Source organism: Panthera tigris, chromosome B1 (assembly GCF_018350195.1).
Source record: "Panthera tigris isolate Pti1 chromosome B1, P.tigris_Pti1_mat1.1, whole genome shotgun sequence".
Lineage (NCBI taxonomy): Eukaryota > Metazoa > Chordata > Mammalia > Carnivora > Felidae > Panthera > Panthera tigris.
Genome location: NC_056663.1, coordinates 43,371,379 through 43,396,437, shown reverse-complemented (window position 1 = coordinate 43,396,437; position 25,059 = coordinate 43,371,379). Strand labels below are relative to the sequence as shown.

Here is a 25,059-nt window from a genome sequence, read left to right as displayed (position 1 = left end):
GATCTAAACTCCCCCTGTGAGATTAATAAGGTGAATCATGGTCTTTCTGTTAATAAAACATGCTCTGATTGACAGAAGGGGTTTGTATTCTGATTGATTCTTAATGCTGGTGATGGAAGCCAGGGAATTATAATGTAGACATGCTTCCCAAAACCAATATGACTACATATAAATGTTGTGATGGACACTTGATTAACTGGCAGGGCCCGTTTATTTGGGATATGCTGGTCTTGCTGTCCAGTGTGTACTGAAAATCTGTTCTGGTGCTGCAGGGCAGACACACAGAGGGCACAGGATGCATTATTTCATTCATGCAAATTCTGATTATTTCATTCCAGATTTCTGTATGGAAATGTGGGTTTTTTCAATTGACTCAAGGGTATGCATGAACACTCTCTCTGAGCCATTTCTCCTGTTGACTCCTGTGATGCCATATTTTTTCTGATCTTTCTCCTGCATCTCGGTCTTCTCCTTTGGGTCTCCTGTACAGGTTCAGTCTTCTTTCAGTTGCTAGAAGTTGTTTCATCATTAGTCACCACAGGTTGGTTGAGAGTTGATGGTGGGTCTGGAGGTGGCTTAGGAGCTATGGTTGGTCCTTCCAAGGAGGCATCTCCAGTGCAGAAGCCCTAGGAATGGCTGTCAAGTGACTTGCATTCTTTTCTTAGGGTTTAGCTCTAGCTCCTCTCAAGTTATCATGGGGCAGTCACTTTGTAGTCCTCATTTACTTCAGGTGGCAGAGCAGTTTCTGACCATGCCACCCTCTGAATATTATAACAACGGTGTGATGGATGGTATGTTGTTTTAAGAGCTCTGTTCCTGGACTGAAGCACTTGCTCTCCTGGACTTGCCCTTGGCTGAACTGAATCTCCTCATTCACACTCTTGTGAGCACTGGGACAGCTCACATCCAATGACGGGTAATTGTGGATTATGAAGGTCCAGCCTCCTTGCTTCAACTCAGGACAGCAATGCAGGGCCATCCCATATCTCCCTGTGGGACCAGACAAAGCCTTTGCTTCAACTGTATCACATTTCTTCTTCTACTCAGTTCTGCATAGCTTATGCCCCCTTTCCTAACATGTGTCAATACTGAGAACAGTTCCCAGTAAAGCTCCTGCAACACACAACTCCGTCTCAGAGTCTGCTTTCCTGGGAAACTAGCCTATGAGTTTCTCACACCCAGTTAGTATGAGCAGAAGGCAGCTGCACTGGGGGACCTTCCCCAGTCCCCTGTTTTAAATTGCTATATATAAATTTATTTACATAAACAAAATTTACATTTTCCTTACAAGCACTTTACTATCTGGCTATCACTTCTTCCTTTAAAAAAAAAAAAACAAAAAACTTAAATCCAAGCTAGTTAACATAGAGTGTAATAATAATTTCAGGAATAGAATTTAGTGATCCATCACTTACATGTAACAACCAGTGCTCATGCCCCTTACCCCTTTAGTTCTTCCCAACACCCACCCAACACCCTGCCATCAACCCTCAGTTTGTACTCTGTATTTAACATTTCTTATGGTTTGTCCCCCATCTCTGTTTTTATATTAGTTTTGCTTCCCTTCCCTCATGTTCATCTGTTTTGTATCTTAAAGTCCACATATGAGTGAAATCATATGATTTCTGACTGACTTATTTCACTTAGCATGATACACTCTAGTTCCATTCACATTGTTGCAAATGGCAAGATTTCATTCTTTTTGATTGTCAAGTAGTAGTCCATTGTATATATAAGCCACATCTTCTTTATCCATTCATCAGTCGATGGACATTTGAGATTTTTCTATACTCTGGCTATTGTCAATAGAGCTGCTATAAACATTGGGGTGCATGTGCCCCTTTGAAACAGTACTCCTGTATCCTTTGAATAAATACCTAGTAGTGCAATTGCTGGGTCATAGGGTAGTTCTATTTTTAACTTTTTGAGGAACCTCCATACTGTTTTCGAGTGGCTGTACCAGTTTGCATTCCCACCAGCAGTGCTAAAGAGATCCTCTTTCTCCACATCCTTGCCAACATCTGTTGTTTCCTAAGTGGTTAATTTTAGCCATTCTGACAGATGTGAGGCGGTATCTCATTGTGGTTTTGATTTGTATTTCCCTGATGATCAGTGATGCTGAGCGTCTTTTCATGTGTCTGTTTGCCATCTGGATATCTTCTTTGGAGAAGTGTATATTCATGCCTTTTGCCCATTTCTTCACTGGATTATTTGTTTTTTGAGGGTTGATAAGTTCTTTTTAGATTTTGGATACTAACCCTTTATCTGATATGTCATTGCAAATATCTTTTCCCATTCCATCGATTGCCTTTTAGTTTTGCTGATTGTTTCCTTCACTGTGCAAAAGGTTTTTGTTTTGTTTTGTTTTGTTTTGTTTTAATCTTGATGAGGTCCCAATAGTTAATCTTTGCTTTTGTTTCCCTTGCCTCTGTCAAGGGACGTGTCAAGTAAAAAGTTGCTGTGGTTGATGTCAAAGAGGTTGTTGCCTGTTTTCTCCTCTAGGATTTGGATGGATTTCTGTCTTACATTTAGGTCTTTTGTCCATTTTATTTTTTTGTGTGTGGTGTAAGAAAGTGGTCCATGTTCATTCTTCTGCATGTCACTGTCCAGTTTTTCCAGCACCACTTGCTGAAGAGACTGTCTTTATTCCATTTGATATTCTTTTCTGCTTTGTCAAAGATCAGTTGGCTATACGTTTGTGGGTCCATTTCTGGGTTCTCTATTCTGTTCCACTGATCTGAGTGTCTGTTCTTGTGCCAGTACCATACTGTCTTGATGATTACAGCTTTGTATATAGCTTGAAGTCCGGAATTGTGATGCCTCCAGCTTTGGTTTTCTTTTTCTTTTTCTTTCTTTTTTTTTTTTTAATTTTTTTTAACGTTTACTTATTTTTGCAACAGAGAGAGACAGAGCATGAACAGGGAGGGGCAGAGAGAGAGAGAGGGAGACACAGAATCTGAAGCAGGCTCCAGGCTCCAAGCTGTCAGCACAGAGCCTGACGCGGGGCTCGAGCTCATGGACCGTGAGATCATGACCCGAGCCGAAGTCGGACGCTTAACCGACCGAGCCACCCAGGCGCCCCTTGGTTTTCTTTTTCAAGATTGCTTTGGCTATTCGGGTCTTTCGTGATTCTATACAAATGTTAGGGTTAGTTTGTTCTAGCTCTGTGAAGATCGCTGGTGTTATTTTGATAGGTGTTGTATTGAATATGTAGACTGCTTTGGGTAGTATTGACATTTTAATAATATTTGTTCTTCCTACCCAGGAGCATGGAATATTTTTCCATTTTTTTGGTGTCTTCTTCAATTTCTTTCATAAGCTTTCTATAGTTTCCAGTGTATAGATTTCTCACCTCTTTGTTTAGATTCATTCCTAGGTATTTCATGTTTTTTGGTGCAATTGTAAATGGGATCGATTCCTTGATTTCTCTTTCTGTTGCTTCATTATTGGTGTATAGGAATGCAAACAATTTCTATGCATTGATTTTATATCCTGTGACTTTGTGGAATTCATGTATCAGTTGTAGTAGTTTTTGGAGGACTCTTTTGGGTTTTGAATATAGAGTATCATGTCATCTGTGAGAGTGAAAGTTTGACTTCCTCCTGGCAGATTTGGGTGCCTTTTATTTCTTTGTGTTGTCTGATTGCTGAGGTTAAGACTTCCAACATTATGTTGAGTAACAGTGGTGACGGTGGACATTTGGTTACTATTACTTCTGATGTCATTTAACAGTATCTCCTATTTCCCTTATCATTTCTTTATGTCAAAACTTCCTTGAACTTACATACTTAAGAACAAATTTTGAATTGTGTCCTTAATAATAATTCAAAGTTCCTTTCAGCCCACACTTTAATAACCTACTGATTTCATCAATCCAGTAAGTCTCTTAATGTCAATTTCTTGTTCCTTGAATGATCTGTTTTTTCCTCTTGTAGATTTCAGAATTTTCTCTTGTTGTCATTTTAAATTTCAGATTTGTTTTTCCTTCAATGCCCAGTTGTTAATATATGGGTTCTTTCTAAGGTCATTCTTTTATTTTTTAAATCGAGAGAAACTTTTCTATTATCCCTTTTAATATTTGCTTCTTTTTAAATGCTATTATCTGGATAGTGACAGTTCTACTTCTATTCTTCTTATCTCAATTTTATTTTTGTATTTTCTACTTTTCAATTCTTTCTTATTCTTTTGTAGGAGAGTTTGTCAATCTGATAGTACAAGTTCCTAATTCATTAAAGGGTATATATCCGTTCTGCTATTATTCCGTCTATTGTGACTTTATTTCTGGGCCACTTGGTATTTGTTACTGTTATATTCTGCAAATAACTTACTTTAGTTTTGGGGACAGCCAAGCAATTTCAAATCAAATTTATAATCATGATTTTGGCATTTATTAAAGCAATATTATAGTTAATGTGGGGTGTGGCTGTATTTTAATGTTTTTACTATGATGTGGGCTAGGATCTGTGAAGAAAAGAATGCCTATAGACTTCAAAAATCAAACTATTTTTCTCCTTATAAAGGCAGAATGCAATAATGTCTAATTAAAGTAGTAAAAACTAGGGGCACAGGATTACACAGAGTGTAGCAATAATAATTTGGGATATTAAAGATGATTGGAAGAGACTGAGGAGGGATTGTATGAGGTCTGCATTCAACAGCTGTCCCATAATGGCTTATCCAACGAACTTAAATTTATAAAAGTCACAGTGTTTGCAGCAGTTTTTGCAAATACAAGCATTTTGCCTGTTTGGATGATATGTAAATATAATAATAGAGGACTGTTTGTTATCAGTAACTTGAGCATTTTTATCTTTGCTCTTTCTCCTCACTGTAACTAGAAATTACTTCAGAAGTCGTTGGACTAAGTACAAGATATAAACAAAAGCCTTACCAGGCACCACCCTAATCTGGGAATTGAAAATTTCACAGCCTTTCCTTCCTTAATAAACCCAATGTGTGTGGGTCTTGACAGTCTGGCCTTGAGCCCTCCCCGGTCTGCCCGCTCGCTGCACGTTACCATTACCGAGCTAGCTATGCCACCTCCAGGGGCACGGGGAGAGCAGAGCCCCCAGTCGACCTCTCCCTTGAGCTCCTCCCTGAGGCGCCGCCTGCGCTTCCCCAGAGGCGCCCTGCGCGAGCTGGGCCTCCACCTTCCTCAACGCTTCAACTGCTGTTACACCGCCAGCCGGGCTCCAAGACAGCGGAGCTATGTTCCTTCTTCTGGTCCTTCTCACCCGACTTGGAGAGCTGCACGCAGACCCCCGTAAGTCTAGATACTTGTTCCCCCTCGCCATCTAACCCCCGGAGGGATTGTGTTCGCTTAGGGGGCTGTCATTTTTGGTCCAGGCTCCAGACCCAGACCTTATCCCAGCCCCGCACTCTCCCTACCCACTTTCTTCTTGCCCCTCGCTCTGGAGCCTGTGGCCAAGAAAGCAGAGGCAGACTCCAGGCAGAAAATCTTTTCACGTCTCTGGGTATTCTTTATGTAAAACGGACACAAATGGAATAAGGGGTCTTCCACGTACAAAATTTTGCTATTCTAGAAACAGTCGCATCGCCATAAAGAAGCTATTTGTCAATGATGTTCTGATTTGGTGACTGCTGTCCTTCACCTGCTTCACTGAAAATTGCAGGTCACTCTTGAATTCAGTATTATCTTTCCCCTGCAAAAAATAGAGAAACAAATGTGGAATTGGATATGGACAATGTAGGATTACAGGTATATCAAAATAACTTTGCTTATTTTTGTTTTAGATCCCGATAAAACATTTCTGGAAACCACAATTCCTGAAAAGATTTCATCATCTGATGCAAAAACAGATCCAGAAAATAATGTAATTGAGAAATATTTTTATATCATAAATTGGGCTAAGTTGCCTTTAATATTAAGACCAGAGTTGCTGAATGGAGGCAGGAACTCAATTCTTGGAGGCAGAGCTGATGGCTGGAGCAGGGTTCACAACAAGGAACATTTTGAAGTGTATGAATGTGTGTGACTTTATATGTGTGTGTGTGTTTCTGTGGAAGATGAAGGATTTTAAGGGTGGGATCTACCATGGCCAGGGCCAGGGAGAAGCTGGCAAAGTGCCTGACTCAGGCAGAAAATGTAAGGGAATGGCAAAAAACAGATTCCTCCAGGACCGGGATTAAGGTAAGGTGAGTGAGGTGAGTCAGGGTCAGATTCTGTCTTGATTTAAAACTTTGATAACTTGTTCATCATGATTTTTTTTTTTTTGCACTAATTTTGATGTCTTAAATATTGCATTGAAGTGGTTTTTTGTTTGTTTGTTATTGAGTTTTCTGGTCCCCCAGTGCTAGTCTTAGCCCAGGTGATTTCCTCCAGTTTATTTTCCTCAGGTTTCAGAGTCAGTGAGACTGAAAGGTGATCTGGTAATTAGCTTATAGATGGCTTATATAGCAATTAGCACATAGGTTTAACAGTCTGAGCTTGGATATTGGTACATACTCCTTCTCTAATTCCTCAGGAAAATCTGTTTCTCACATGGTTCCTTCTATACTATAGGATAATCTAATACTAGTCATAATTGTGGTCTCCAAATTTATTTTTATCTTTTAGTGGTTTTTTGAAAACCTTCCCTCTGTTTCACATGAGGATACACTGTATCAGGTTTCTCCCTCCCCCATTACTCCCAGTTCTCTGAAGGTAGCCTCTCCTCCCATGCACTCTTTACATTTTCTTTCTTTAGTAACTAGGTTTGTTTGTTTGTTTGTTTGTTTTTTACCACTCAGTCTCCAGCCCCTACCCACCAAGTGAATTCTTAGCTATGCAAGGTATATGAGTGCTACTCCAGCTTTTTTTTTTCTGATTGGAAAGAAGGGGTTCCATTGGACTTTTTATTTAATTTACTTTTTCCTGAAATGAATAATACCAACCCTCTCTATTACTTATCACTGAGCAATCTTTGATATTGTCAATATCAATATCAAAGACAATAGTTGACTTGTCCAATATCTAACATTTAAAAAAAAGTAATAAAATGGAATTTCAGTGTGTTTCTTTTGACGATAACAGTTTTAAAAGCTTCCTTTTAATATTTTTGCAACAGTAAACTATTCCTAATGTGGGGTGTGACTGTATTTTAATATATTCAGTATAATATGAGGTAGGACCTGTAAAAGTAAGAATGCCTAGAAGACACATAGAGAGCTCCCAGATTTAAGAAATAAGAACATGGGAGTACTCAATTAATTTTGAATGTTTCTAATTGCCTATGCATATGTATATAAAGATAAAAAAATATTTCATGGGGCATACTATATAATTATAAATACTAAAAGCTATTTTTTGTTCATCTGAAACAAATTTTAAGTATTTTTGACTTATAAAAGAGGTGGAACTGAAATTAAAATATTTATTTGGGGTCTCAGAATTGCAATTCAGGAAGCACAGATTCCATAGCAACCCAAATTGTGTTCCCCCAGGCAACAAAAGTAAGACAAAAGGGGGTGCTTGTATAGTTGTTTACAAAGAATTTTGAGCAATGTTGGCGGAAAACTAATCTTGTCTGAATATAATTAGTTGCTAAGACTATCACTAAGAAAACTCTCTTCCTGTAATGAGTGTTTGGGCTGAGTTGTTGGAATATTTGCAGTTTGGCCCGATTCACAGGTTTGGCCTAGTCAAAAGTTCACACCATGTGAAGACACGCCTGAGTTTCATTTTCTTAATGGCCTCCTGGATCCATTTTAAAACCCCTTGACATAAATGACTCCATTTTATTTCATCTTTCTCAGTATCTAAATTATATACCTTTTTCTTAAATTGTATTTCCCTGATGATTTGACTTGCCTTAGCAGTAGTGTTGCATCCACACGACTCCTGAAACAGAATGCTACGGGCATCAGTGACAGTCACAACAAAGTTTATTACAATGAGAGGCAAGGCCGACCGATCGGGACCAACACTCTTGATAAGAGTGCGGCCTCGAACAGCCGGGGGACAGAGTTTTTATAACCGATCACATCGTTTTATCATCCCCTGGGAACAGAACAAAGAAACAGGTTCCAGATGAGTTAGAAACAGTTACCTAATGTGTTTACTTTAGACTTTCTGCCTCTAAGTTGCAACCAGTGGATCTCCTTGACCCTGCCTCTGATACTCTTTTCTTTGAACTTTTGTTTCCTTAATTGGTGAAGCCTAATTTACAAGGGTATGAGGCGTAGTTTACCAGAGCAAAGCAAGGCTGTTATCTCTTAACCTTCAGTGTCAACACAAAGCTGTTATTTTTCAAGCTAAGCATTAGCTCTACACTACAATTTAACCCTTACAGTAGTTCCTTGTTCTGAAGAATTTGCTTCTAAAATTATTTGCAGTTATTCCATTTAATTGTAACATAGTTTCTGCAGTTGGTCACATCCAATTTATTTCATTCTTTTTCCCAGTGAACATTTGTTGGTAAACACACGCGCGCGCGCACACACACACACACACACACTGGAGATTAGCATTGTGAAGTTAACAACTCTAATCATTGCTCTCGTTAGCTTGCTTTTGCATTCTTTAAAATGTCTATTGACAAAACCAGAATATTGTCATTAAATTTTATTATCTTCTCCAACATTGCACATGATGCTTCCATTTCTTCCCATACTGGAAAACTATTTAGTAGTATCCAGATAAAAGAACAGAATTCTTCAAGGTATTAAAACTCTTTCAAAAGATAGAGCAAGTACCATACTAATTATCCACTTCAAGTTGGAATTTCTTTTCTTGTTCATAAGGCATGTTTTCCCCTTTAAGAACATACTTGACAACAGAGGGATACCTTTTGTTCATATAATTTATTTATTTTTTAAATTTACATCCAAGTTAGTTAGCATATAGTGCAACAATGATTTCAGGAGTAGATTCCTTAATGCCTCTTACACATTTAGCCCATCCCCCCTCCCACAACCTCTCCAGCAACCCTCTCTTTGTCCTCTATATTTAAGAGTCTCTTATGTTTTGTCCCCCTCCCTGTTTTATATTATTTTTGCTTCCTTTTCCTCATGTTCATCTGTTTTGTATCTTAAAGTCCTCATATGAGTGAAGTCATATGATATTTGTTTTTCTCTGACTAATTTCACTTAGCATAGTACCCTCTAGTTCCATCCACGTAGTTGCAAATGGCAAGATTTCATTCTTTTTGATTGCTGAGTAATATTCCATTGTGTGTGTGTGTGTGTGTGTGTGTGTGTATCTATATATCTATATCTATATCTATATCTATATCTATATCTATATCTATATCTATATCACTTCTGTATCCATTCATCTGTTGATGAACATTTGGGCTCTTTCCATACTTTGGCTATTGTTGATAGTGCTGTTATAAACATTGGGGTGTATGTGCCCCTTCAAAGCAGCATACCTGTATCCCTTGGATAACTACCTAGCAGTGCAATTGCTGGGTTGTAGGATAGTTCTATTTTTAATATTTTGAGGAAACTCCATGCTGTTTTCCAGAGTGGCTGCACCAGTTTTCATTCCCACAAGCAGTGAAAAAGAGATCCTCTTTCTCTGCATTCTCACCAACATCTGTTGTTTCCTGAGTTGTTAATTTTAGCCATTCTGACAGGTGTGAGGTTCTGGTTTGAATTTGTATTTCCCTGATGGTGAATGATGCTGAGCATTTTTTCATGTATCAGTTGGCCATCTGGATGTCTTCTTTGGAGAAGTGTCTATTCATGTCTTTTGCCCATTTCTTCACTGGATCATTTGTTTTTTGGGTGTTGAGTTGGATAAGTTCTTTATAGATTTTGGATACTAACCCTTTATCTGATATGTCATTTGCAAATATCTTCCCCAATTCCATTGGTTGCCTTTTAGTTTTGCTGATTGTTTCCTTAGCTGTGCAGAAGCGTTTTATTTTGATGAGGTCCCAATAGTTTTTTTGCTTTTGTTTCCCCTGCCTCTGGAGACATGTTGAGTAAGAAGCTGCTGCGGCCAAGGTCAAAGAGGGTTTTGCCTCTAGGATCTTGATACTTCCTGTCTTACGTTTAGGTCTTTCATCATTTTGAGTTTATTTTTTGTGTATGGTGTAAGAAAGTGGTCCAGGTTCTTTTTTCTGCATGTCGCTGTCCATTTTTCCCAGCACCACTTGCTGACGAGACTGTCTTTATTCCATTTGATATTCTTTCTTGCTTTGTCAAAGATTAGTTGGCCATATGTTTGTGGGTCCATTTCTGGGTTCTGTCTGTTCCATTGATCTGCGTGTCTGTTTTTATGCCCGTAACTTACTGTCTTGATGATTACAGTTTGTAATACAACTTGAAGTCTGGGATTGTGATGCCCCCAGCTTTGGTTTTCTTTTTTAAGATTGCTTGGGTGTTTGGGGTCTTTTGTGGTTCCATACAAATGTTAGGGCTGTTTGTTCTAGCTCTGTGAAGAATGCTGGTGTTATTTTGATAGGTATTTCATTGAATATGTAGATTGCTTTGGGTAGTATTGACATCTTAATATTTGTTCTTCCTATTCAGGAGCATGGAATATTTTTCCATTTTTTTGGTGTCTTCTTCAATTTCTTTCATAAGCTTTCTATAGTGTATAGATTTTTCACCTCTTTGTTTAGATTCATTCCTAGGTATTTCATGTTTTTTGGTGCAATTGTAAATGGGATCAATTCCTTGATTTCTCTTTCTGTTGCTTCATTATTGGTGTATAGGAATGCAAATAATTTCTGTGCATTGATTTTATATCCTGTGACTTTGTGGAATTCATGTATCAGTTGTAGCAGTTTTTTGGAGGACTCTTTTGGGTTTTTCTTCATAGAGTATTAGGTCATCCACGAGAGTGAAAATTTGACTTCCTCCTGGCAGATTTGGGTGCCTTTTATTTCTTTGTGTTGTCTGATTGCTGAGGCTAAGACTTCCACTATGTTGAATAACAGTGGCGAGAACGGACATCCCTGTCTTGTTCCTGACCTTAGGGGGAAAGCTCTCAGTTTTTCCCCATTGAGAATGATACTAGCAGTGAGTCTTTCATATATGGCTTTTATGATCTTGAGATACTATCCTTCCATACCTACTTTCTTGAGGGTTTTTATCAAGAAAGGATGCTGTATTTTGTCCAATGCTTTCTCTGCATCTATTGAGAGGATCATGTGATTTTTGGCCTTTCTTTTATTGATGTGATGTATCACACTGATTGTTATATGGATATTGAATCAGTCCTGCATCTCACGTATAAATCACACTTGGTCGTGGTGAATAATATTTTTAATGTATTGTTGGATCTGGTTGGCTAGCATCTTGTTAAGGATTTTTGCATCCATTTTCTCCAGGGAAATTGGTCTGTAGTTCTCCTTTTTAGTGGGGTCTTTGTGTGGTTTTGAAATCAAGGTAATGCTGGCTTCATAAAAAGTGTTTGGAAGTATTCCTTTTTTTTTTTTTTTTTTTTTGGAATAGCCTCAAGAGAATAGGTGTTAACTCTTCTTTAAATGTTTGGTGTTTAAATGTTCTTTAAATGTTCTTTAAATTTTTCCAGAATTCCCCTGGAAAGCCAACCTTCCCTGGACTCTTGTTTCTTAGGAGATTTTTGATTACTAATTCTATTTCTTTACTGGTAATGGGTCTGTTCAGATTTTCTATTTCTTTCTGTTTCAGCTTTGGTAGTATATATGTTTCTAGAAATTTGTCCATTTCTTCCTGATTGCCCATTTATTTGCATATAATTGCTCATAATATTCTCTTATTATTGTTTGTATTTCTGCTGTGTTTGTTGTGATCTCTTTCATTCTTGATTTTATTTATTTGGGTCCTTTCCTTTTTCTTTTTGATCAAACTGGCTAGGGGTTTATCAATTTTGTTAATTCTTTCAAAGAACCAGCTTCTGGTGTCATTGAGTCATTGATCTGTTCAACTGTTTTTTTTTTTTTTTTTTTTTTTTTTTTTTTTTTTTTTTTTGGTTTCAATAGCTTTGATTTTTGCTCTGATCTTTATTATTTCCTGTCTTCTGCTGGTTTTGGGTTTCATTTGTTGCTCTTTTCCCAGCTCTTTGAAGTGTAAGGTTAGGTTCTGTATCTGAGACCTTTCTTTCTTCTTTAGGAAGGCCTGGATTGCTATATACTGCCCTCTTATGACCGTATTTGCTGCATCCCAGAGACTTTGGGCTATGGTGTTATTATTTTCATTCGCTTCCATATACTGTTTAATGTCCTCTTTACCATCTTGGTTAGCCCATTCATTCTTTGATAGGATGGTCTTTAGTCTCCAAGTATTTGTTATCTTTCTAGATTTTTTCTTGTGGTTGATTTCAAGTTTCATAGTGTTGTGGTCTGAAAATATGCATGGTATGATCTCGATCTTTTTGTACTTGTTAAGGGCTAATTTGAGTCCCAGTATGTGATCTATTCTGGAGAACATTCCATGTGTACTGGAGAAGATGTGTATTCTGCTGCTTTAGGATGAAATGCTCTGAATGTATCTGTTTAGTCCATGTGGTCCAGTGTGTCATTCTAAGCCATTGTTTATTGATTGATTTTTCTGCTTAGGTGATCTGTTCATTGCTCTAAGTGGGGTGTGAAAGTCCCCTACTCTTATGGTGTTCCCTAAAAATTGACATGTGTAGACCTAAGATCTATGATGATTTCTGTAGTTGCAAAGAGAGCCATTGCATTCTTTAATTATTGCAGTGGATTTCAATTGGACACCTGAAATTTTGCTTGCAATTTTAGAATCAGAAAATACTTCTGTCAGTTGTACATTCAAATAGTCATTTAAGTAGAAAGACTGGTGATATGCTATGTGAAAAAACATTGCAGTGTCTATTGAAATTCTTAGATCTTCTAAATTTTTTTCAATCCAAAAAAAATGTTGTATCACCTTTTTTGGTACTGTATGAAGAAATGACTCATCTCTTTTGTTTAGTTGTTAATATATGTTGCCTTATATTTGACTTCCCACCATTTTTATGTAAAAGAACAATTGCATACTGTACAAAGAGCTTCAAAAGGACTTTTTCCTCGGTTGATAAAACTGTTTAGAATTTTGGCATTTGGAATTTAAATGTACACAAGAAATAGACAATAGTCCAAAATATTTCAAAAGGAATCGAAAATACTGAATTTGATCATCTTGCAGCTGGGTCAGTGCATCTGTACAAGTCCAGACTCAACTAATCATGAACAAGTTGAACCATTGAAAGGGTTGCAAAGTTGGAAAATAAACAGTAAGTTCAACTAGATATGTGATTCAAAAAAATAATGAACTTCCAGTTAGCCTGTTGTAGTAAACACAGTCTTCCTGCAGAAACCCAGAGCTAATCTTACATAAGGTTTTGGGAAGCCTGGTGTTCAGAGATTAGTGAGATTTCAGAAGGGAGAGTGCTTAGGTATTGACATGTTTTCAACTGTGTTAGTGGTTGTCGGAGTAAGGCTGCTTGTTGACCATCTCACTTTCAGAATCCTCCTCAGTGGAGTGAGACACTTAAACTTATCTAGAAGCTGGGGCTGTTACTGCTTTGTTAACCTTCAGAAGCTAGTTATTTGAGTGTGGCTGTTGGTGACTGGCTGATTGTGTGCTTCTGATTGTGTGCTCTGACCAGAAGTTCTCTCTAATTGTAGTTACTTGTTCATGACTTGGGACTTTGGCCAAAGAAGAGCCTTTCCCTTTCATGAGTATGAAAAATAAGTACTTAAAATTGTTTTTAAAAAATCTTTATTTACTTTTGAGAGAGAAAGAGAGACAGCATGAGCAGGGAAGAGGCAGAGAGAGAGGGAGTCAGAGTATCTGAAACAGGCTCCAGGGTCCGAGCTGTCAGCACAGAGCCTGATGCGGGGCTCGAACTCATGAACCAAGAGATCATGACCCGAGTCAAAGTCAGACGCCCAACTGACTGAGCCACCCAGGTGCCCCCCAAAATAAGTACTTTTAATTCTCCGTCTCTCATTTTGGATTTCCCTCAGACAAACCTATAGGGAGAGTTGAGGGATAATATCGGTCTTTATTTCTGAAGGTATGATTTTTAGCTCAAGTTGCCATTTAAATTATTTAAGCACCAGTTACTCTGGTGGAAAAGAGCTTTGACTAGCACAGTTTTGTAATGTACTGAAAAAAGCTGAATACAGAATATTTCGGGTGTTCTGACAAACTCAATACAGGGCACAAGGTAAAAATCATTAAACTCAGGACATGTCTATACATACAGGATGCCTGGCAACCCTAAACACATCCCAGGGTCTGTTTAGGAATGAATTTTTTTTTTTTACGTATTTTTTAGTGTCTCAAATGACTTCTTTGAGTTAGGTAGAGGAATTAAAGGCAGCCTAGGCCTGTTCCAAATCTTCACATGATTTGATCAAAGAGAACACTCATTACCATAAATTACACACACACAAAAAGGCCTACTTAGTTTAGTGGTCAAAGAAAGAAGTCCTACTAAATGCTTTTCCTTTTTTCTTCTTTGGTTTCTGGGCAAAAAAGTATCATGATACAAACATTTTGCCCTAGAAACATATATCAATAACAAATGTTGCTGTAGTAATGATTCCTCCTGAAGCATGAATTGACTGAGTCAAGGCTATTTGAGAGGAATTTGGAACAGTAAGGTGGAGTCTCAGGATATTTTCTAGCACACCAAATTTATGCCAATGGAAGCTGCTCTTTACAACCCCTTGGAACTTATTTTTATTAATATTCTTCAATGTCTGTGTCCTAGTATCTTATAGGGGTGGTATAGTGTTTTTATATTGCTTGGTTTATTTACATAATAATGTTTGCATACTTTTTTTCCCCACCATAACCACCAGACCCCTAGTTCTATGTTAAATGAATTTTGTGAATGATGGTGGTATGTGTAATTCCTTCCACAAGAACAAAGTGAACAACATAAAAAATCTTTGTCATTCTTCCTGCAACTGAAAGTTTTGCTAATAGAGCAAACTAAAGAAGACATGTCCATATATAAAATATGGCCCAGAATATCTTTGAGATCCTCACAGCCTCCCCTCCAGTGCCCCCCATATAAAACAGTGAAAGTGGGAAATTCATTAATTTTTGCTTAGTTAGGAAGAATTATTAACATGCTACAGAATGTCATCCAATTCATTCCAGCAATGATGTAATATGTTCTTAAGAGGGATTTGTAGGTCAATTTCTGTGATTAATTTGATTCAAATGTAGTGTTTCTGGAAATACTATATAGAGGAATTTTTTGGACCTCAAGTGCAGATATATACTCCGATTTCATAGCGTGCTGTGATTAATGGTCCCATCAAGCCCCTTAATTGTTATACACTCTCCTTTATTCCTATAGCCCCCATTCCCATTCCCTCTTCCATCTGATGATAACCATGCCTGTGTACTTGATATATTTCTTTACATCTATATATACATTTGTATTCGATTGTATTAGAATTCTTAGATGGCCCTCAAGAGTCTCACTCCTTGATGTACACACTGTACAATTCTGTTCTCTTGCAGATCAGTGAGACCTGTATATTTGATGGAGTAATCATTGCATTGATTAGTTTCTGTTTCACAAGACTCTATTACAGCTTTCTGGAGTATTTCTCCACCTGACCTCAGAGAACACACAAATTGCCATGATATGAACTGCCTATGGGGACCTTGTGGCAAAGGAACCATTGGCAGTGTCTTTGAGCTGAAAGCAGCCTTGGCATCCTTCCCATCCCCTTAACCAGTGACAATCACTGATCTTTTCACTATCTCCTTAGTTTTCCCTTTTCCAGAATGTTCTATAGTTGGAATATATATATAGTTGGAATCATATAATAAATAGCCTTTCCATATTGTCTTCTTCCACTTAGTAACATTCACTTAAGTTTCCTCCATGTCTTTTCATGGCTTGATAGCTCATTTCTTTTTAATGCTGAATAATATTGAATTGTCAGGATGTACCACAGTTTATCCATTCACTTACTGATAACATCTTGTTTGCTTACAAGTTTTGGCAATTATGAATAAAGCTGCTACAAACATCCATGTGTAGGTTTTTGTGTGCACATAAGTTTTCAGCTCCTTTGGATAAACACCAAAGAATCTGTTTGCTGGATCATATGCTAAGAGTACATTTAATTTTGTGGGAAACTGCCAAACTTCTTCCAAAGTGGTTGTACCATTTTGTATTCCTGCCTGCCTGCAATGAAAGGGAGTTCTTGTTGCTCCACATCCTTGCCAATATTTGGTGTTGTCAGGATTCTGGATTTTGGCTATTGTAATAGGTGTGTAGTAGTAAATCTCATTTTAATTTACGATTCACTAATAACTTATGATGTGAATATCTTTTCATTTGCTTTTCTGCCATTTGTATATCTTCTTTGGTAAGGTTCAGTTATGGTATGCCTGGGTTCAGTTCTTTTGCCCATTTAAAAAAATTTTTTTAATGTTTATTTATTTTTGAGAGACAGAGAGAGAGGCAGAGAGAGAGGGAGACACAGAATCCAAAGTAGGCTCCAGGCTCCAAGCTGTCAGCACAGAGCTTGATGTGGGGCTCCAACTCACGAACCACAAGATCATAACCTGAGCTGAAGTTGGATGCTTAACCAACTGAGCCACCCAGGGGCCCCTCTTTTGCCCATTTTTTAATGAGATTGTTCATTTTCTTTTTGTTGAATTGTAAGCGTTCTTTCTATATTTTGGATAACAGTCCCTTATCAGATGTGTCTTTTACAAATATTCTCTCCCAGTCTGTGGCTTGTCTTCTCCATTGTCTCAAAACTTAACCAATTAATCTCAATTTATTCATCCTTTATTTCCTTCTTATTGCTATTTGCGTTTAATTTAAGAAATTTTTGTCTACTGTAGGGTTATACAATATATTCCTGTGCTTTTGTGTGAAAGCTTTATATTCCTTTTACCATTTAGTCTGTGATCTATCTGGATTTTTTTTTTTTTTCTATCATGAGATAGAGAAGTCAAAGTTCATTGTTTTTTTCCATATGGATACTGAATTCACCAAGCAGCATGTACGGAAGACCATTTTTCCTCACCATATTATAGTGACCACCTTCAGTTTTTACTGAAGGTCAGATAAGTATATATTTATGGCTCTCTCTGGATTCTCTATTCTGTGCCATTGGACTGTTTTTCAAAACTCTGGCCCATATTTCACTACCCTAATTACTGTAGCTTTATAAGTTAATATAAATTGGTGTGGGCACTCCTAACTTTTTATTTTTTTCATATTCTTGTCTTGACGATTCTAAGCTCAATTTGTTTATATCCACAAATGACCTGCTATGATTTTATTGAGTTTTCATTGAATCTATAGATCAAATTAGGGGAAATTAAACAATATTGAGTCTTCCAATTCACGTACATGGTGTATCTTTCCATATATTTTAGTTTTTCTTTCGGTAAGGCTTAGAAGTTTTTATTTTTGATGTCTTGAAAACCTTTTCTTAAATTTATTCTCAGTGTTTTTCGACATATTTTAATACTGTGACAAATGGTGTTTCTTTATGTTAATTTTCTAATTGTTGGTTGTCAATGAATACAAGCTAGATTATCAAAATTTGATGGGATTTGTTTTATTATTCTTCATATGACCTATTTTGAAAGATGTTATATGTGCATTTGAATATTTCTTTTTCAGTGATTGGATGTAGTATTGTATATACGTCAGATAAATTTAGTTGATTGTGCTGTCCAAATCTTTATGGCTTTACTGGTAGTTCTCTTGGGTCCTTTCTATAACTGATAGAATTATAAAATCTCCACATATGCTTTTGAATTGTATATAATTTATTTTAGTTCCATCAATTTCTATTTTATATATTTTGGAGATATAATATTAAGTACATAAAATGTTTAAGACTGTAACATTTATTTTAATTGATGCTTTTATCATTATAAAGTGTCCCCCTTTATTTCTTGTAATTCATTTGGAATTACATTATATATTGCTTGCTATTAGTATAGTTATCTTTCTTTTGGGTATTGTTTGCATGGTATAACTTTTAATCCTTTTATTTTCAGTGTTTTGTATTTAAAATGCTTCTCTTTTATATAAAAGTGTGTAATTATTATTTTTAAAATTCATTTGGTCTTTCTTAATTTTCCCTTTCCTCTGTTTTTATAATCCATGATGTGATTATTATTCTAATTTATCTTTTTAGGCTATTAGTGATGTATTCTTTTTTATTCTTTTAATGGTTAACCTTGTGATTATAACATGCGTCTTTAATTTTTTACCTGCTACATTAAATTTGTATTTTTGCCACTCCCTGAAAAGCTCAAGGACCTTGAAACTTTACTCCATTTATGTTCTTTTTGTCATTTATGCCATTGTCATATATCTTACAACTATTTTTTTTTTAATGAGAATAGCATTTACTATCACTGTTTAAAACAAATGATATTCACTTAAATTTACTGACATACTTATTTTTCCTGTGGTTTTCATTGTCATACATTTTCATCATTCTATCTTGGAGCAACTTACTTTCCATTAAAAAAAGAAACACACTATTTTTAGTGTTTCTTTTAGTGTAGGTTTGCTGTCAGCGAATTATGTCATTTCCTCTTGTGAGGAAATGTGTTTATTTCGCTGTGCATCTGCTGGATATTTTTGCTGGATATAAACTCTTGGTTGGATATCATTGTCTTTCTTCACTTTAAAGATACCATTCCATTGTCTTCTGGTATCCATTGTTTCTGTGGGAGTATGCATACTTTATTTAAAAGCCTTTTGAGAGTAATGCACCCTTTCGTTCTTGTTGCTGTTTAAATATATGTTTTTTTGTCTTTTTGTTTTAGCTGTTAGAGTATGATATGCCTAGGTTTGTTTTCTTTGTATTCATTCTATTTTGGATTAGTAGAGCATTTGAGAGTGTGAGTGGACATCTTTCATAAGCTTTGGAAAATCTCAGATATTATTTCTTTTTTTTTAATGGATTTTATTTATTTATTTATTTATTTATTTATTTATTTATTTATACAGCGTGAGTGCAGGAGCCAGTGGGGGTGGAGCAAAGGGAGAGGGAGAGAGAATCTTAAGCAAGCTTCATGCCCAGCATTGAGTCCGATGCAGGACTCAATCTCACAACTCTGGGATCACTACTTGAGCCAAAATCAAGAGTTGGATGCTTAGCCAGCTGAGCCACCCAGGTGCCCCAGGCATAAATTATTGATATTTAATTAATATTTCTTTCATAGTCTCTATATCTTTCTCCTGTTTTCAAAATTACATGAATGTTAGACATTTTTAATGGGTCACACTTCTCTTATTTTTGTTTTGGTATTAATTTCACTTTGTCAATCTGAATATTTTCCACTGACCTATTATATTCCTGTTCACCAATCCTGTCTTCTGCTCTGTCTGATCTTCTCTCAAACCCCTTTTATTGACTTTTTAATAGAAGGTATTACATTTTTTTCTGCTCTAGAATTTCAGTTTGTTTATTAGATATTTTACTCTTCTGAAAATCTCCATATTTTTCTCATTTTAGTCATGGTTATTATACATACTACCTGTAGCTTTGTTATAATTATCTATTTGTTTTCTTTTTTGCTGATTTTGGTAATTTTATCCTGTTCTTTTGCATTTCATACAATTTTTTATTGAAAGTTGGTGTAATAGTTTGCTAGGGCTTGCATAACAAGGTAACACAAACCATGTGCCTTATACAACAGCAATGTATTGTTTCACAGTTCAACAAAGGAGACTAGAAGTCCAAGATCAAGTTGTTGGCAGGGTTGATTCTTTCTGAAGACTGTTAGGGAGAATCTGCTCCAGGTCTCTCTTCTTGGCTTATAGATGGAATCTTTTTCTGAATTTTCATAGGCATTCCCCTTTGTGTATGTCTGTGTCTAAACTTCCCCTTTGTGTTTTTGTTTGTTTATTTATTTATTTTAGAGAGAGAGAAAGCATGCCATGCACCTGCACACAAGTGGGAGAGGGACAGAGAGAGAGAGAGAGAGAGAGAGAGAATGAGAATCTTAAGTAGGCTCCATGGTCATGCAGAGGAGCCCTATGTGGGGTTTGATCCTATAACCCTGGCGTCATGACCTAAGCCAAAATCAGTCAGATGCTCAACCAACTGAGCCACCTAGGTGCCCCTAAATTTCTCCTTTGTATAAAGGTATCAGTCAGATTGGTTAATGCCTACCTTAATGACCTAACTTTATTACTTCTGTAAGGACCCTATCTCAAATAAGGTTATGTTTTGAGGTCTTGGGATTATGAATTCACATATAACGTTGGAAGGAAGGAGACACAATTCAACCCAACCATTTGGATATTGTGTATGAAAAGTTTTAGAAGCTCTAGATAATGTCTTTTTGGATTTTTTTTTCTCTTCCTATCAGTTTTGTACATTTCCTGTTATTTAAATTCTACTTGTTTTGTTTTGTAAGCTGTGTGGATTAAAAAATTTATTGATGCTGTCTTATTCCATTTATTTTTTATTATATTTGTTTAGTAACAAGGTATTTTTGGAGGGCACAATTCTCAAGATCCTCACCAGATTCCACTTATACTTATTTCTAGAGTGCCATTAAGATGACTCTTTCAGAACATTTATCTGTTGCAAAGAATCTTGTTCTGCTAGAATACAAAGTTAAGGCACTGAAAACTTTTAAGAGGCTATTTCTCTTGTTAAAATTATCTTTAAAAAGTAGCTAAATAAATGACTTAATGACTCTTATATTTTCTGTTATCTTCTGGAGGGTTTTCTAGACATGTCTCTGCTTCCCCTCTATCCTCTCTCACATTCTATTCCAGAGGAGTTTCACTGCTTATGTGTGGAAAGCAAAGTGCAGTGGTACTTATTATGTTATAGTGCTGGAGGTGTAGTGCATTTCCTGTACTGCTATCTTCTGGAGTATTTATTCCATTGAGCACAACAATATACTTTTTAGGAGGTCTGGGAGTAAACAAGCAACAGATTCTTTCAAGTGAGGTGAGCGTCTTTGGCATTTGCCTTGGGCATGGTGAAGGGTGGTATGTGTCTAATCCAAAAGGTAATAGTCATTAGGCAAGATTCTCCATCAGAAATGTTAGTTAGGGTGAATAATAGACAGCGACTACTACCTAGTTCTCCATTTAGAATTCCGAGGCTTCAAATAGTCACATGGGAAGGGAAACATATGTAATGGTTATATCTTATTATTAATTTTGTCAATATTTTTAAAACATAACTCAGAAAAGAAATTATTTAGCATATGTTATTTACAAGTATTTTCACTGATTTTTTTTGGATACTCATGTTACAGATTGCTTATATCATTACAATAAAAGGAAAACCGTATTTTGTCCATCTCAGAAAGCAGTAAGTAAAAATTTTATCCTTTCAAATTTTAATTCTCTGGTTTCTTGATTTTTAAAAATAGGTAAGAATAGAATAATTTCAATTAAGATGTACATTTGATACCTATATATATGTGATACTTACTGCATATTGATTATTGGGTAAAATCATAGGCATACTAAAGGTAATAAAACATGATCTGCAATTAAAGAATTCTTATATATTCAGATGAAATAATGGAGAAAGGGAGAATTTTGCTATAACATAGTATTGTAATAAATGTGTAAATAGTATTCTTTGGAAATCAATGAAGGTTTTTGGAAGGAAGTAAGAGATGACTTATCTCTTGAAGGAAGATACCTTGTGAGTTCTGTAAAGAAATGAGGTAGTGTAGGAGGACATTCTGTTTAGAGGAAATCATGTGCAAAACATGGAGGTATGAGACAGAGTGGATTCAGTGGTGTGCAGAAAGTCCACATGGATTACTAAAGGACATATTTCTGGAGGATAGAAGTAAAACATTTTGGAAAGGTAGGCAGGAGTCAGGTTGTAGATCTATAAAGCCATGCTAAGGATATTAGAAGCCAAAAATGTTTTTAAGCAAGTACATTATAGTCCCATTGAGAGTTTAGGCTGTTTTTGAGAAAGCAGAAGTAGAGGTAAGGTGTGTAATTCTGTGGTTATATGATAATTTAGGTGAATGATGATGGTGGCTTAAACAATGGTATTGTTCATAGCACTGGAAAGAAAAACTCAATAGACCTTGAAGATGGATTTGTTAGAGTGATTGGGAAAAAGTGAAGTATCTTGAATAATTTAGTTGTTGCTTGAGAAAATGGGTAGGTTATAGTTAATTAAGTGAGGAATAAGTGAGATATATATATGGGGGAGGGGGGTGAGTTTGATTTGGAATGCCTACGAGATATCCAAGTGGATTTTCTCCACTAGGAATATGAATATAAGAATTTGAATATATGAGAAGAGATTGGCAATGAGGATATAGGTTTAGCAGTAACCAATAGTTTGGCTATAAAATAAAAAATGAGAATTTATAGAGTGCTTATGAATAGACTAGTGACTAAAGACTAAATCTTGGTAAAGATCAATATTTCTGAGATAGGTAGAACAAAAAAGAGCAGCCAACATGGAAGATCAAGCTGGAAGTGTCAGGGAGGTAGGAAGAGAAGCAGAAGAGTAATTTGTGATGTAAATTAAGTGATTATATTGAGTGATCACAGTTTTCAGAATGATGCTAGAGAGCAGGGCAATGTTGATTTTAAAATTACCTTTTGGATCTGACATTCTGGCAGCTATGAATCTTTTCCAGAGCCGTTTCAGGGTGACTAAGAATGGACAAAGTGGAGAAATTATTTGTAGACTACTCTTATGAGAGTATATTTGGAGAATTGAAAATGTATAAAGAATAGTTAAAGTAGGACACAGGTCATGGGAGAATTATTTGTGAAGATAATACTTTGATAATGAACTTTTTAATAGCATTAAGTTAAAAAAATAGTAGAGAGGAATAGTTTGAAATTATAGGATTGAAAAAGTATGTATCTTCAATATATGGCATACAATGGGATTCATAGCACAAGTGTTAAGAGTGTGCCTTGAACAAAAGAAGTAGTCATCCTCTGGAAAAAAAGATGAGGAATGAGGGTAGATATAGGTGATCTGAAACTGAAAAGATGTGGAGATTATGTGAGATGATTGGCAGGAGTGGGGTCAAGTTTCTGAATTGTTACTGAGGATAATGAAGGAAAATTATGACAAAGGTTTTTGAGAACTTGGTACTTAGCTAAGCTTAGTGAATATGAATTTGTAGTAATGCTAAGAAAATATTTTTTAAATTCTGTCCTAAACCTAGTTTTTAATTTTAAGATTCAGGTTTAAAATCTGGAATCCATGAGTAATAAAGACAAAGATTTTAAAGTTCTATGCTGGAGGGGCCCCTAAGTGGCTCAGTCGGTTAAGCGTCTGATTTCAGTTCAGGTCATGATCTCGCAGTTCATGGGTTTGAGCCCAACATTGGGCTCTGTGCTGGCAGCTCAGAGCCTGGAGCCTGCTTTGGATTTTGTGTCTCCCTCTCTGCCTCTCCTCCACTTGTGTTCTGTCTCTCAAAAATAAATAAGTGTTAAAAAAAATTTAAAGTTCTATGCCAGAAATTGGGACCTATGTTATTTACACTGTTTGCTATCTCTAGCTGTTTGGATTGTTCATTAGGATGCATTTTAGTGTTATATGTCACCAGAGTTAAATGCTTCCCTCAGCACTTGATTTATTGTAAACAACAGAGAAGTATTTGGACAAGAGGATATGCAAAGGTAACTGGCACTATAATTGTTCAGTAAAAGGAAAATTTGTACTATGAAGAATAATTTTTTATGTTTCATGTTTTCTGTTTGACAGATTGAACATGTTTTGTGATTTTATTCTAGATCATTTTTATCTTCGGTTTCTGTTGTTTACTTTTATGACAAAGATGACATCCAATATTCTAAGCCTTTGTCAGCTCAGGTAAAACAGCTTTTTCTTACAGATTTCTTTCTCTAGATTATCTTTAAAAATGTTAATTTCAGTGGCCCCGGGGTGGCCCAGTTGGTTAAGTGTATGTCTCCACTTTTTTTAATGTTTATTTTTGAGAGAGAGAGAGAGACAGAGACAGAGAGACAGAGAGAGAGACAGAGAGGGGAACAGAGGATCCAAAGAGGGCCCCGTGCTGACAGCAGAAAGCCTGATGTGGGACTTGAACTCACGAACTGTGAGATCATGACTTGAGCCCGTCGGATGCTTAGCTGACTGACCTATCCAGGCACCCTAAGTGTCTGACTCTTGATTTCGGCCCAGGTCGTGATCTCAGTCCAGGTTGTAAGCTTGTGGTTTGTGGGTTCAAGCCCTGTGTTGAGCTCTGAGCTGATGGCATGGAGCCCACTTGAGATTCTTTCTCTCCCTCTCTCTCTACACCCTTCCCTTCCCCCCTTCCCTGCTCTCTATCTTCCTCTTCCTCTCTCTCTCTCTGTCTCTCAATAAGTAAACATTTTAAGAAAGTAAAAAATGTAAATATCCTGAAATTTACACATTCACTGACATTTAATAATCTGGACTACGTCTTACTTCTACGTGGCACAAGTTTATTGGGTAATTGCCCATTCAGTTTGAAGTTCCAATATTGATAAAGTAATAGAAATAAATGACACATCTAGGATATCCATTTTAAAAATAAGTTATCTGTTTGTTCTTGTATATTCTTTTCAGATGGATTGCAATTATCAAGGATATGTTGCAGGTTTTCCAAATTCTCTTGTGTCACTCAACACTTGTTCAGGACTCAGGTTGTAGTCTTTTTAAAGATATTCTATTTGCTGGTATTAGATCCTGCTAGTCTATGAGTTGATTCTCTATTTATCTTTTCTAGTTTTATATTCACCTTTGTTATTTCAGTTCCCTAAGGAATGAACCAGAATTACTGATAAAATAGAACTGGTCACCTTGGAAACATTTGTCCCTGATGGAGGGCTACTTGATTCTGACTGCTTGACGCTTTGAGCAGTCTTGAGTGTAGGGAGGGTTGGTTGGTCTCTCCATACTTCTTTAGTTTTTCCAGATTTTTAATGTTTTTACTGATTTATTAATCTCCTAGAATGGTTCACAACTGTAGAATGCCTAGATCTGATAGATATTTTGGCTCTACTTCTAGCCATTTTTAGGCAGGTAATACCTTCAGTTAAGCCCCCCACAAAAAAATGACTTATGGCATTAAGTGTCAGGAAAGATTAGATGTCTCAAAAAGAAGAAAGGACTTAAGACTAAGGAAGAGAGTGCCTGAAGATCTGACAGTTTGGCTTAG

General features: G+C 36.4%; 1 protein-coding gene across 6 annotated transcripts in view; it reads left to right on the top strand.

Moving 5' to 3' along the window:
- Window positions 1-5,122: 5,122 nt before the first annotated feature.
- Window positions 5,123-25,059, top strand: part of LOC102970010 (disintegrin and metalloproteinase domain-containing protein 5-like) — a 134,898-nt gene continuing 114,961 nt past the window's right edge. Inside the window, exons 1-5 of one of the 6 annotated variants that reach the window (XM_015544285.2) lie at window positions 5,123-5,263; window positions 5,755-5,834; window positions 21,175-21,230; window positions 23,651-23,729; window positions 24,468-24,544. In XM_015544285.2, coding sequence (XP_015399771.2) covers window positions 5,209-5,263; window positions 5,755-5,834; window positions 21,175-21,230; window positions 23,651-23,729; window positions 24,468-24,544 — 347 coding nt within the window. In that variant the 5' untranslated portion in view covers window positions 5,123-5,208. Of the gene's footprint in view, window positions 5,264-5,754; window positions 5,835-21,174; window positions 21,231-23,650; window positions 23,730-24,467; window positions 24,545-25,059 lie in introns of those variants that run through there. The other 5 variants (XM_007097059.3, XM_042983407.1, XM_042983409.1 and 2 more) reach the window with 5 other exon arrangements.